Genomic DNA, 14492 nt, shown 5'->3' with positions numbered 1-14492 from the left:
TGGGGCAGAGATTGACCGGACCATCTAGGATACTCGGTTGATCTCACTGGCATAATCAATACAGGCCGCATGTATGTAAATTTTACTATGTTGTAATTATACATTTATGCATGTTTAGTGTATGTGTATGCATATTATCGTTGTTATGTATGTTTATATCACTTTATGCAGCAGTGTTACATAGTACAGATATAACATATAACCGTGTGTGTGTGTGTGTGTGTGTGTGTGTGTGTGAAAGAGTGTGAGGCAGGTTCAACTAGAGTGCTACTATGCTATTACAACCCCATTTTTATGCTATTTGTGCTTTTGATAACAACGATTGAATCTGTTTCAAAATTCCAGATTTAATCTCCAGTATTAAAGATCTACCATCAGTCTGTAAAAATATCCTTAAAAATTTGTTTTTAAAAATCTCAATTCCATCGTAAATGGAGGAGTCACAGACCTAACTAAGCAAAAGGTACAGCTTGCAGATCTATTGGCACTGAATGCAAACAGAAGTTAATTGCTCAGAAATAAGGAATTATAACCTGGTTAAGGTAATTTGGATAGCATTCCAGAGCACAAACATCTTGATTACTCCTTAGTGCACATATTATATCTGGCCCCTGAAAGATCTTTGCCACTCCTCTGACCCCTTATTACACAGGCCACTTTTCCAGTGAAGCATACACCAATTTTTAGATATATTTCTGTGCTTATTATGTCTGTTAATGGAAATTTAATGTGACATGCGACTCGAGGATAATCAACGTCATGACAATTATAGTTATCCTCTATTGATTGACAGACAACAGGTCCATAAAAAGCAACAGAGAAACAGAGAGAAACAGAAATATTTTAAAAAGATACATCTGTATAGTACATAAATGAATAAGCTCAACTATGTGCCTGACGACCTTCAAAACTCATCTTCTGATGAAGTTTAAATATATAAATTATGCCAAACGCAACAGAATACAAGCACACAATCTGCTCGAACATCTATCTTTCATTAGGCACATAATACATCCATTTGGGACAATTTTATCTCGGCAATACCTTATTGAAATTAAATTTGTGTGCAGATGTGCCTGTTTTATTTTTACTTTTTTCACTAAATTCACTTATTCCCTTTGGGCTATTTTTAATTCATAATTTCATTGTGGATAAATTCTTCCTAATCACATAATATTTTTCCATTATCATCCCTAACAAATATACCTTAAAATGAGCAATCTTCAATCCCCCTCAAGAGAAAAAAAAAACAAGCACACACAGAGCAAAGGAGCAAACCAAGTCCAGTCTTATTTCAGAAAATAGACAAAGATAAATTGTCCACTGCACTTTTCCAACTTTACAACCTCAATGCACCTTGTTATCTGTTGATCCCTTCAGACCTTTCCATAACCTTGCACCTATTTACTATCATTTGCCTTTTAACCTTCGCAGAAACATCGTGGCCATTTCCTCAGAGTTCAATCGCAAAGTACTTGACATTTCCCTTAGATCTTTTTGATATCAACCACCAAGTCATGCACCAAAAACCAGTCTCAAACCTTGGCCATCGAACCTTGGCAACTGACTACTGTACTAGATTTAACCCCTGACCAGGAAATCACATTGGATTTTTAAAGTTATTTGTTTAATTGAACGAGTGGACATTTCACCAGTTGTTTTAGATCATTATTCCGTTATCTGCAGATTTCATCTTTGGGTTTGTACGTACAGTTTTCAAAGTGCACTGGTCTAACTGACCAGTGAGGCTGGAAAGGATTTAAATGGCAAAGACTGCAAAATCTCAAGTTTTATTACTGAGGATTGTGCACTACACAGATAAGCCCAGACAACAATCTACATTAAAATTCATGGGTGCATATCCCAAAGACTAATGTAATCAGCTATCTATTAACAGTGAATGATAACTCTTCTCTTTGTACAGACTCATGGGAATTTTTTACTTAAAACTTTTTTGCTTTGAACTATCCAAATGGGGGTTTTCTGTCATATCTGAAACTTTGGTACCTAAAAATGTGACCAGGTAATACAAGAATATCTCATATCACTAGTTATAAATAGTGTGTCTCAAGAGGTATTTTCCCTTTTATGAATTTGTGCACAAAGAACCTGGTTCAAAAAAAAACAATTTTCAACTAGAGGATCAGAGAGGCGATACCGCCTCCGAATATTGTACCACCAGCTGGAGCAAGCGCATTCGTATAGACCCCCACATACACAAAATAAGAGACACAGCCACCAGTCTTATGCTTGACAAGCTATAAAAATGCAATCAACAAGAATTTTCAAAATACGCAAAAAATATATATAACTTAAAATGGTACAATCAAAATTAAGTTCATCGTAAGGTAGGTCAAAGGTCAATTTCAAGGTCACAGTAAATTGCCAGTATATGACTTCCTATTCAACTTCAATAGTAACTATGGACCTATCTCTGCCAGGTTTGGAGTTAAAAGAGAAAGAAATTAGCAGAGTTCAGTTCATGATTATAAGTAGGTCAAAGGTCAATTTCAAGGTCACACTTAGATTGCCAGTATATGACTTCCTATTCAAGTTCAATAGTAACTATGGACCTATCTCTGCCAGTTTTGGAAATAAAAGGGAACCAAAATTTGCAAAGTTCAATTCATGATAAAAAGTAGGTCAAAGGTCAATTTCAAGGTCACATTTAGATTGCCAGTATATGACTTCCTATTCAAGTTCAAAAGTAACTATGGACCTATCTCTGCCAGTTTTGGAGATAAAAGGGAACCAAAATTTGCAAAGTTCAACTCATGGTGAAAAGTAGGTCAAAGGTCAATTTCAAAGTCACATTTAGATTGCCAGTATATGACTTCCTATTCAACTTCAATAGTAACTATGGACCTATCTCTGCCAGTTTTGGAGATATAAGGGACTAAATGTTATAATTTTGGAGTTACCATAATGTGCCATAAATTTCCTACGGAAAAAATTAATAAAAATAAAGAAAAGGTCATTTTGGTCAAAATTCTTGAAATGGGAGGTGCTCTGAAGTTCCAGATGTTCTAATTTGATGAAATAATGTCATTTTTGACCACAAGTTGTCTGCTTTGCCAAGCCTTATTCCGGAGTTCAAAATTTATTATCCATTACTGTACTGCACATTTTGCTTTAACCACCAATATGTACTTTTTGATACAGCGTAACATTGGAGATAAAAGGGAAGCAAAATTTGCAAAGTTCAGTTCATGGTGAAAAGTAGGCCAAAGGTCAATTTTAGAGTCACATTTAGATTGCCAGTATGTGACTTCCTATTCAACTTCAATAGTAACTATGGACCTATCTCTGTCAGTTTTGGAGATAAAAGGGAAGCAAAATTTGCAAAGTTCAGTTCATGGTGAAAAGTAGGTCAAAGGTCAATTTCAAAGTCACAGTAAGGTTGCCAGTATATGACTTCATATTCAAGTTCAATAGAAAGTATGGACCTATCTCTGCCAGTTTTGGAGATAAAAGGAAGGCAAAATTTGCAAAGTTCAGTTCATGGTGAAAAGTAGGTCAAAGGTCAATTTCAAGGTCACAGTAAGATTGCCAGTACATGACTTCCTATTCAACTTCAATAGTAACTATGGACTTATCTCTGCCAGTTTTGGAGATATAAGGGACTAAATGTTATAATTTTGGAGTTACCATAATGTGCCATAAATTTCCTATGGAAAAAAATAATAAAAATAAAGAAAAGGTCATTTTGGTAAAAATTCTTGAAATGGGAGGTGCTCTGAAGTTCCAGATGTTCAAATTTGATGAAATAATGTCATTTTCGACCACAAGTTGCCTGCTTTGCCAAGCCTTATGTTTTATTTTTCCGGAGTTCAAAATTTATTTTCCATTACCGTACAGCACATTTTGCTTTAACCACCAAAATGTACTTTTTGATACAGCGTAACTTTGGAGATAAAAGGGAAGCAAAATTTGCAAAGTTCAGTTCATGATGAAAAGTAGGTCAAAGGTCAATTTCAAGGTCACAGAAAGATTGCCAGTATATGACTTCCTATTCAAGTTCAATAGTAACTATGGACCTATCTCTGCCAGTTTTGGAGATAAAAGGGAACCAAAATTTGCAAAGTTCAATTCATGATAAAAAGTAGGTCAAAGGTCAATTTCAAGGTCACATTTAGATTGCCAGTATATGACTTCCTATTCAACTTCAATAGAAACTATGGACCTATCTCTGCCAGGTTAAAAGAGAAAGAAATTAACAGAGTTCAGTTCATGGTGAAAAGTAGATCAAAGGTCAATTTTAAGGTCACATTTAGATTGCCAGTATATGACTTCCTATTCAACTTCAATAGTGACTATGGACCTATCTCTGCTAGTTTTGGAGATAAAAGGGAAGCAAAATTTCCAAAGTTCAGTTCATGGTGAAAAGTAGGTCAAAGGTCAATTTCAAGGTCACATTTAGATTGCCAGTATATGACTTCATATTCAAGTTCAATAGAAACTATGGACCTATCTCTGCCAGTTTTGGAGATAAAAGGGTAGCAAAATTTGCAAAGTTCAATTTATGGTGAAAAGTAGGTCAAAGGTCAATTTCAAGGTCACAGTAAGATTGCCAGTATATGACTTCCTATTCAACTTCAATAGTAACTATGGACCTATCTCTGCCAGTTTTGGAGATATAAGGGACTAAATGTTATAATTTCGGAGTTACCTTAATGTGCCATAAATTTCCTACAGAAAAAATTAATTAAAATAAAGAAAAGGTCATTTTGGTAAAAATTCTTGAAATGGGAGGTGCTCTGAAGTTCCAGAAGTTCAAATTTGATGAAATAATGTCATTTTTGACCACAAGTTGTCTGCTTTGCCAAGCCTTATGTTTTATTTTTCCAGAGTTCAAAATTTATTATCCATTACCGTACTGCACATTTTGCTTTCACCACCAATATGTACTTTTTGATACAGCGTAACTCGAAAACCGTATGGAATACAAAAAAACGGAGACCACCTCCAGTGTTGGGCTTTACATGCTCTACAAAATGCAAAAAAGAATGGGTCTCTAGCATTAACGGTTCCCGAATTAGAGACAGTTTTCAGTTTCGGTATCTTATGGCCGCTACACCCGTGAAAATGCACCGATTGACCCCAAATTCACACAGATGAAAGATGACCTGAAGGGTAACATTTTCCAATAATATTATTGGTTAAGTCTGTGTGGTGTCTGAATAACAGCGCAAATAATTTTTTTTTCGTAAAAAAATTCATTTTTTTGAAAATTTTTGCCCGTTTGACCTTGAAATAAAGGTCAAAGGTCAAATCCAAGGGCATATTTGAAATCTACACATATGACTTTTGGAAAGCCGTCTGTAGAAATTTTTCCCATAATTCCTTCCGTAGGGTAGATAATTAGCATTTAATTTTGCCATTTTTGGACAAGGGTGCATTGCAATGAGTGCCACACCTAGACCCCAATACCGACAAAGCCCAAATTTTACGTGGAACGAGTTGAGATTATAGGTGACCTAAATCCAAGAGATGGGTATGGGGGCCCTTACCGTCTAGGAGGAGAAGCGGTAACGGTAACATGGCGGCGGAGCCGGCGGAGCCGGCGGAGCCGCAGGAGCCGGCGGAGCCGGCGGAACGGACCGGACGGGACTAAAACCATGTGTACCGCCAGCGCTAACGCTGGTGGTACAATAAAACACAATATACACATAAAATTAAAGCATATACATTTTGTGAACAAAAATGTCCAGATAGCTGAGGGGCCTTATGTTTCCTCTAATTTTTCGTATACGTAAAGAAAACTTACTTTCATTCATTTGGAATGTTTTATCACCTTCAAGCATTATTTACACCTAGACTTCAATAGTTTTCCTATAGAAAAGCGTGCACTAACACCTCATCTAGAAATTAACTTCTCAGAGGAAGGTAAATGTTTCACCTTTGTCTTATAAGTCTTCCTCTGAGAAGTTAATGTCTAGTTGAGGTGTTAGTACATGATATAATTAAAAAGAAATAAGCAGGTATATTTTGCCTCCATCTTGACACCAGTATCTAATCCGTTTCATAATTATTACCTACTGCCAACATGGCAAAAATAACACCCCATTTCCATAGATTTTTAGATCGATCTATCCCCGTGGGGAGTCTCACTAGATTACTGTCAGCTTGGCCGGCTTAAGCGTCTGTCCCGCCTACTGAAAGCTGTAAGGGGGTAATTAACTATGGTGCCCGCTCGGCTGACTGCAATTTAGCGTGAACCCCCAGGGAGTTAGGTCGATTTAAATCTTAATCTCTAGATCGATCTAAATCTCTGGGAAAGCACCCTAAATCTCCAAGAGATTAAATTTGTTTTTCAAATCCAAAGAATATTGCAATTAAGATTTCAATGCTTCTTGGAAAATTATGGAAAAATAATAATAATAAACAGTAAATATTCACCTAGGGAGCAGAATACAGGGTACTCTTTAATTTATACATCAATTTTTCTTCTTTTCATTTCAAAGTCTGAACTTGTGTTCGAAGGTGCTTTTATTGACAAATGGCAATGGGATTACAATGATCCCGTGATCAAACAATTGCATTTTTATGCAAAGTGAAAATGCAAGATATGCATGCAATAGTAACTGTGAAATTGGCTTGAGCCAAACAGAGGAAAATATATCCTATTTAAAATGTTAATTTACAAGGGATTTCTGGATTTTGAAATTTGGACCTCAACAGAGAGATGGTTGGTAAGTAGAAGAAAAATGTTGAAAGTGGAGAAAAAATCTTGTGCGTTTATTTTTTTTTTAATTACCTTTTTTGAACCATAGCTCCATGAAGGAACTCTTAAGTTGAATGTTTTGGCAGCAAAGTGAAATTAAAACTTAAATATAGTCAACCAGAGAGCTGAAATTAACAGCTCATTATACATTATTGATGTGTTCCCACCTGTTTTTCTCTCATGCAGGTGATTTGGTATGAAATGAGTCATTTTCAAATAAAATATTTACATTTTTTGCTTATACACAGATAGATAGATAGATAGATAGATAGATAGATAGATAGATAGACAGATAGATAGATACAGGTAATTTTTTACATCTGAATTCAAACTTTATGAAATGGTTTAGAATGCAGGGCAATATGTATTTTCATGTCCACTCTCCTTTTATCCTTTTGCTGCAAAATTTTAGTTTTCCACAGTCCATTTTTAAGAGACTGGTGCTTCATCAGACTCATTCTGTCAAATCAACCCCCATGCTATCATTTATTCTTCCCAATCTTTTCTATATCACACCAACTTAGTTGATGAGCCAATGTTTTACAGTAACTAATTTGTAAACAAGTATTATTACATGTCATTTTTGTGGTATTGACATGTACAGTAAATAGCTATCTGTGAAAAATAATGTATTTAATCCATTCACTTTCCTACACCCACATCCTTTCATGCATATTGCTTACCTTTCTCTTCCTTGCCCTCTGTCACCTCATACAGGTCCTTGAGATATTCCAATGTCTCAGCGGAGATATGAACTCTGCCAGGCTCCCCTGTCGACTCCATGACATTGGCCAGGTCCACGTCATTTGACATGACGTCAAATTTGAAGCGGCTCGTCCCAACAACTCCACACAAAACTTTGCCTGTGTGCACGCCAACACGCATGTTCACTTCCTCGTTGTGTTCCTCGTCGAATTCTTTTATGGCTTTGATCATCCCCAAGCCCATCTCTATGCAGCACTTCGCATGGTCAGGACGCGGCGTTGGGCATCCGGACACACAGTAGTAGCAATCGCCAAGAGTGCAAATCTTCTCGCATCCTGTCTTGAAGCAGATTTTATCAAAGCGCCCAAAGAGATTATTCAGCAAAGACACCAGTTTCTCAGCAGTTTTGTTGGAGCTCATTTTGGTAAAACCCACTATGTCCGCAAAGAGGATGCTGACAGACTTCATCTGGTGCATAGTGAATGGACGAAAGATTATCCGCTGAAAATCAGAGTTACCATCCACTCTCGACTGCACCACCTCCTTGGCAATTGTCTCTGGCATTAAGGAGTTGATCATCTTTTCCTTCAACTGCTTTTCAATCTCGAGGTCTCGCTTCGCCATGATGGATTGGCCTACTTTCCAAAAAGTGCTTCGCTTTCTCACCTGAGACATGATAAAGATGTGAAGTCCAATGATGTGGATACAAAAATGAAGCAGAACTTTCCCAACAATCAGCGCAGCTGAATCCAGTTCCTCATCGTCACCAGTGACAATCTTGAGCAGAACTTCGTACAAGATGGAAAACAAAACTCCAATGATGACACACACAAACAAGGGCATTGGGATCACCGTGTACATCATCAGTAAGATTTCAATGACCCCCGCGAAAGATCCTACATCGGACATATTCGTTTCATTCTGGGGGTTCTGAAATTTGGCCAGAGTCAGTGCCACCAGCAGGAGAGACATAAATATAGACACTGGCAGGCAAAAACGCTGATAATACCTGGTATAGCTGAAGATCAAAACCAGCACAGTTATTAGGAGTAGTGATAATGTTCCCACTACAAAAGGAACCCAGTTTGCTTCAGCTCTAGCTGCAAAGAAGATACTCCAGGCAGCGCAAGATGCAATGATGTAGAAGCAGGCATACTGGAACCGAATGCGAGTTTGTGGAAACGAGCTTTTTGCAACCTGCTCCTCCAGAACTTCTGAGTCAAAACGTGGATTCCACCAAGAATGGGATGCTCGCTCGAAGAGTACTGGAAAACGACTACGACGTCTCTCACTTAGGAGGGTTCCCTTATATCTATTCCGAGCTGGTGATTCAACATCAAATTTAACCTCTTCTGTGCCAGAATCATAGCGGGCCCCCATCCCGTTATTGTCCTTATCTTCACTGGCAGCCATTTTGTTTGTATTTTCCTAATGTTCGTTCAACTTTGTAGCGTTTTACAGGAGGACATTATTACCTGTAAATAGAAGAAAATCTGTGTTATTTTCAACACAATCAATTGAAATGATTACATCTTTCTTATGATGAATTTGTCAAATCAAAATGCTCAGAATGCACAGATTTGTTGATTTCACATTTTTAATAAAAACACATACTAGAAAACAAGGGGAATCCCAAGAAAAAATACAGATAAAGAACAAGTGTCAAGGAGAGAGCTGGAAACCCTTCACATGCTCACTAAACATTCAGAAGCTTTCTTGTTAACTGTCCAGGTATCTATCCAGATGTCTACTGTTAGAGACCCCATCTCCACCACTCCCAGTCACTGGAAATTTCTTGTTCTACGTGGATAAAGGACACCACAGTGTGGATGTTTTGACAAATAGAGCAAACTGTTATGTAATTTCTATAACAACATTCTATATACTAGTATGTATACAGATACTTGCATTGTTCACAAGGTAGCAAATATTACAGAATTCTTAATACATGATAACAATTGATAATTCATATGCTATGATTATGCCTATATATGCAGTACTGACAGAAAAAATTGTACACAGAAAAGATTAAAACACACAATCAGCAGTCTCAGTATAACTCTAAATTTTATAGCTTGAATTAATAACAGTTATCTCAGACAAATTTTATTTTTAAAAGATTTTTTCCTTTTATAATAGCTGAAATTAACATGAACACTGCCTTACTTGCCTAACTAGAATCTTCACTAGTTCGAACTAAGTTTCACATCACAGAATGCCAGAGTTACGAGAAGTATAAGCATTTGGCTGCTGATCGCTTTCATTTAGATTCTTTGGAAGCAGAATTCCAACAGTATTCTCCATGTTTCAGATCTTTTTCACCCACAATAAATATTCAAAATTACCTTTCCCAGGCACCTTCTTCCTACATTTTTTGTTAAGCAAACTTACTCAAAATACTTGGCCAATGGGATACAAACTAATAAAAGTATGAGTCATTTTAATACCTTTGTTTGCATCATAGCTTACTTGAAGAAAAAAGATTGAACGTGATGGTTTTAGAAGAATAAGAAAGTGTAAATTGCCTACAAGATGAGTCATTTCATTATTATACTCTTTTCCATAACTTATACAGACCAAAAAACCATGCATGACTTTAGGAAAGTATTGGAATTCAAAATTTTGGAAAATATTTACAAAGACCACGATTATGGTAATTACCTGATCTTTCCATTTGAGAAAAAAATTATCACATTTTTGGAAACATGATTTTAGAGTCATTAAAATATACTTCTGTGAAGCATTTTTGTGGTGCTTAGACTGATTTTCAGTGGCCAGTCAATATTAATGTAAAATTTAATTTTAAGAATTTATGACTTAAAAAATAAAGTACCTGTAAAATTCACAATTTTCCGCATTAAAAAGATGGAGTCATTGTACCATCATCTAAAAATTCTTGCAAATTCCAATATTTCACCTTTAAAGGATTTGTAGATCTGCAATCTTACTTAGTCACACTCAAATTTTTTTTTTTTTAATTTCTACTCAACCCCCTACTCTGACCCTCTAAATCCTTTGACAAATACTAACAAAACGCTGTTTAAGGAAACATCCTTAATCGTTTTATTTTCCAAAATATCAAGAAATAACCATATCTCCCTGTGTAAATCAAATCACATCTAACATGCTGCTTCCTCTGTGAATGACGGTTGACTTGGTGGGGAAGAATATGTCCAGGTACATATATATTAATTTTGCATAGAATGCTGGTATGTGCTTAGTGCAGAATGAGAAGTTTGATATTGCAGGTTGTATCAGTTGCATCTTATTATTTTCTTTTGTATTGTTTGCTTGTTTGCTTTCACAAATGCACCTACACTAAAATTGGCAAAATAAGGTTTGTGTGTGTGTGTGTGTGAGAGAGAGAGAGAGAGAGAAAGAGAGAGAGAGAGAAATGGTACAGTTTTCTCAATGAAACATGACATTAACGGATGTTTTTGTGACTATGCATTTCACTGGCCTATGCTAACATATATAAACATCTACCAATAGGTTAAAACAACATTTTGACTTCAGAAAAAATGGAAACATTATATTCCATGTATTTTGACAAAATGTCAATCACTTAACACATCGTAATTTTCAGTTGGCAGTAAAATTATGCAATGCTGCTGAAATCAAATTACATATGAGCATGCACCAAGTTTCAATGTATTATACATGGTCTAGGTGAAGCACAGTTCATTCAAATGAACTTTTCAACTCGGTATTTAACAGTCCACAGACTTAACATTCAAACAATCTCACAGAGCTTAAGAAAAACAGCACTTTGGCGCATTTGTTTTCTTTCTCTGTTCCTTCCCCATATAAAACCTACCTTGTAAATCAAACACCAAGAGGCAGTGAGGAGTTGAACTGATCAAGCAGTCAGTTAAGCAGTTCTCATCAGGAAGGCTATTTAATGGCAGCTGAGGTGTATTGCAATCGACTGTCAGCGTTTGTCTCTGTTTGCCTTGTCCGCTACACCTGTGCTGCCCAAAGTGAAATTAGCCCATACAGGGTTATGTAAACAGAACACAAGTTTGCAGTACTTACAGAACCTATTCAACTTCACTGGTTTATCTCAGGTACTGGGTTGGTGTGAATTGTAAAAGGCAAGCACTGCTTTCCAATTTAAATATTTTCAGATCAACCCATCAGTTAAGGCTGACCTTTTCTGATCTTTTCATATTATAACTATCTACAAAGTGGCTTGCATATGGATTTATACTGGTTAGTTTCTTTAAATCAGTAGGAGTTAAATTTTCTCTCTCAACCTTCTCTTTGTCTGTGCTTATGTATGTTGTGTATGTGCGTGCATTTGTACCGAGTATAGTACTTACGCAGCTTTGTGTGTATACATTACAGATTTCAAATGTATAGAGACATATTTCTTAAGCACTAGATTCCATCAACCTCAATGTGCAATAACCTGTCTACGTAGCCTTTAGAATATATCCAATTTTTTTTTATCAGTTATTACAGACTTGTCGACTTATTTCTGAAACTGGATCTCAATCTTAACTATTGCATATGTTCTGTTCTCTGAAATGAGAGATATATGATGCTACATCATTTTGGAGTAGTTTCTTAAAATCAAGTATGAGGACCAACCTCAAATTCTACATGTTTTCTAAACTGTCTGTAGCCAACAAAGAGCTGACATTTCACACATCTACATTCAGAGACATGAATAAAGCAGACTACCATCACCCTGACATCCAGCCAATTGGTGGTTATTACCTCCGCCAAGGAAGTTACGTTTTCACCGCCATTGGTCTGTCTGTTTGTCTGTCTGTCACAGTTTGTCACCAGCCTGACTCAAAGAGTTAAAGACGAAATTTGGTGATATTCAAGGGAGGCCACACATGGGCTAACTCTGAAGTGATTACAGTTTGGTGATGATCCCTTAATTAATGGAGGACTCCATGTCAAAGTTTACAGGGAACTGACTGCCACTGTCAGCATCTCTCTGCCGAAACTGGAAATACACAAATATCTCCTCCACTCGGGGCAACACACACAGGCTGTTCCAGGATATACAGAAATCATACGACTTATTAAAATAAAAAACAACCTGGAAGCCAGGAGTCCTCAAGTTAAGCTTCTTTGGGATATGGGATGTGAAATGGCATTTTGAGATGTTATTTACTTGAGAGCTGATATGAGCTCAGAAAAAAAGACAAAAGGGTAAATCTGAAGGGGTTCATCTCCATCATTAAAGATAACCATCCATAGAAATCAAATTTTACTTAATGGCATGTATTTTTTAATTTATCCATCCGTTTTATTTTATTTATTTATTTTTTTTTTTTTTTGGGGGGGGGGGGGTCAGAACTAAAGAATAGGCTGAATTATGTACCTAGTTTCTTTACCCAGGGTTTCATATCCAAAACATACCTTTTCAAATCTCTATATGTACATCCTTGTCAAGTTGATATAGACATTTGAATGTGATTAAGCAGACCTGTGCTGGGTAACTTTGAGACTTCACACATAATAATGGCTGTTAGTAAATAAGACAAAAAATAGTTAAGTGGCCTTATGGGGAGTTATAGGCAAAAAAAAAAAAAACCAAATAAATTTTTCTATTAAAACCAGAAAAAATTGTCTGCAGTTCATGAAAGATCTATCACAAGTTGCTTTGAACTCAATATGACACCCTGTAGCATAAATTAATACAAGATTGAGGAATCATTATGCGTAATGATTTGAGATTAATCAAGCACAACTTGTTTTCCAGGGTTGGGTGACCTTTTTATATGTCATCAGCATTAAAGGCAGAAAAACAGAGGCATCGCATGTTAAATATCACTGCAAAAAAATACAATGACATTTTAAGGGTTCCCCAATTTGTAGTAAATACAGGCAATGAATATAATTAAATAGTCATTAGGCAATCCAGGTGAAAGTCACGCCAGGGGTCTTCTCCCATTGCAATTATTTGAGACTAGAAATCAGACCTCATAATCTTGCACTAGTATATCACTTCAAAGTCATAACCTTGAAAAGTAATGACCTGTCAGAAATCTCACGTGAAAATATTTTTTAAAAAAAATAAATAAATAAAATAAAGGCAAGCTAGTTCATCCTATCCAAACACGAATGGTACAAATAAAAAAATTAACCATAAATCGGACGGCATTTCTTGGATCAGAAGACAGGAAGCGGCGCTGAAATTAACAACTGTAAAGGTGACCAAGGAAGCGGTGCCGGAGGGGGAAAGAGACCGGCTGAAGAAAAGGATTGCACTTCAAGTTTGAAACTTACCACACATTAACATCCTGTAGCTGCACTTAATATTGACATACACTCGTCAGTCTCTTACAAAGTAAAATCTGCGAGCAACATATTTTGCTTTGAGTCATCATCCTCTTGAGGGTGAAAAAAACTCGGGAGGTTTTGTGTATCCAAATGTGACCCAGTTTAGTATGAAGAAAACCGACGTTATCAGTGAATCGAAGAATGAAATGGAGCCTTCTCCCACATTTTCACACTTAAACACGCAGATTTCATTACTGTGAAACTGCAACTTACCAATGCACCTAGACCTCTGATAACACACCTTGAATATACCGGCATCTGATGCAGAAATGATGTACAGCTATTTAAGTCAGGACTCCGAGATTATATTCGCATCCATGGGCTAAAAATAGCAACCTGATGTCCGCCGATTAAACGAGCAGCGACCGCCAGTGTAGGTTAGGCAGACTCGTCTATGGGTATCGATCGGTTCGATCTAGAGCATAGATCCGTTTTCATGTGATTAAGTTTGTACAAATCTGCTTTTAGCACCATTGTTTCCGCAGTTTAGAGTCCCCCTATTTGGTTCTTAATGGAGTTCAAATTGCACACAAGCGGGGGTTAGTGGGTTTAACGTAAGAGCTAACGGATGATAAAGTACAAACACACTCACAATCAAAAACAAACAATATATAATGCGACTTTGTAAATCACACATTGGAGTTCAATATTGAAGCCAAACACAAAAGGCATACCCGTGCTGAAGAAGAGAAAATAGTGCCATCTAGGCCATTTCTGACAGACGCCCCCCCCCCACCCTCACCCCCCCTCTCCGCCTACC

At 36.7% G+C, this 14492-nt stretch overlaps 1 protein-coding gene across 3 annotated transcripts in view; it reads right to left on the bottom strand.

The window, feature by feature from the left end:
- Window positions 1-14138, bottom strand: part of LOC106170328 (adenylate cyclase type 9-like) — a 37767-nt gene extending 23629 nt beyond the window's left edge. The window contains exons 1-2 of one of the 3 annotated variants that reach the window (XM_087008432.1): window positions 13974-14138; window positions 7408-8904 (exon numbers count right to left, since the gene is read on the bottom strand). In XM_087008432.1, coding sequence (XP_086864558.1) covers window positions 7408-8842 — 1435 coding nt within the window. In that variant the 5' untranslated portion in view covers window positions 8843-8904; window positions 13974-14138. Of the gene's footprint in view, window positions 1-7407; window positions 8905-13678; window positions 13867-13945 lie in introns of those variants that run through there. The other 2 variants (XM_087008431.1, XM_087008433.1) reach the window with 2 other exon arrangements.
- Window positions 14139-14492: the final 354 nt, after the last annotated feature.

This window comes from Lingula anatina, chromosome 3 (assembly GCF_051362555.1).
Source record: "Lingula anatina isolate TDL-2025a chromosome 3, LinAna3.0, whole genome shotgun sequence".
Taxonomy (NCBI): Eukaryota; Metazoa; Brachiopoda; class Lingulata; order Lingulida; family Lingulidae; genus Lingula; species Lingula anatina.
The sequence above is the reverse complement of the archived record's forward strand: the minus strand, read 5'-3'. Positions and strand labels throughout refer to the sequence as shown.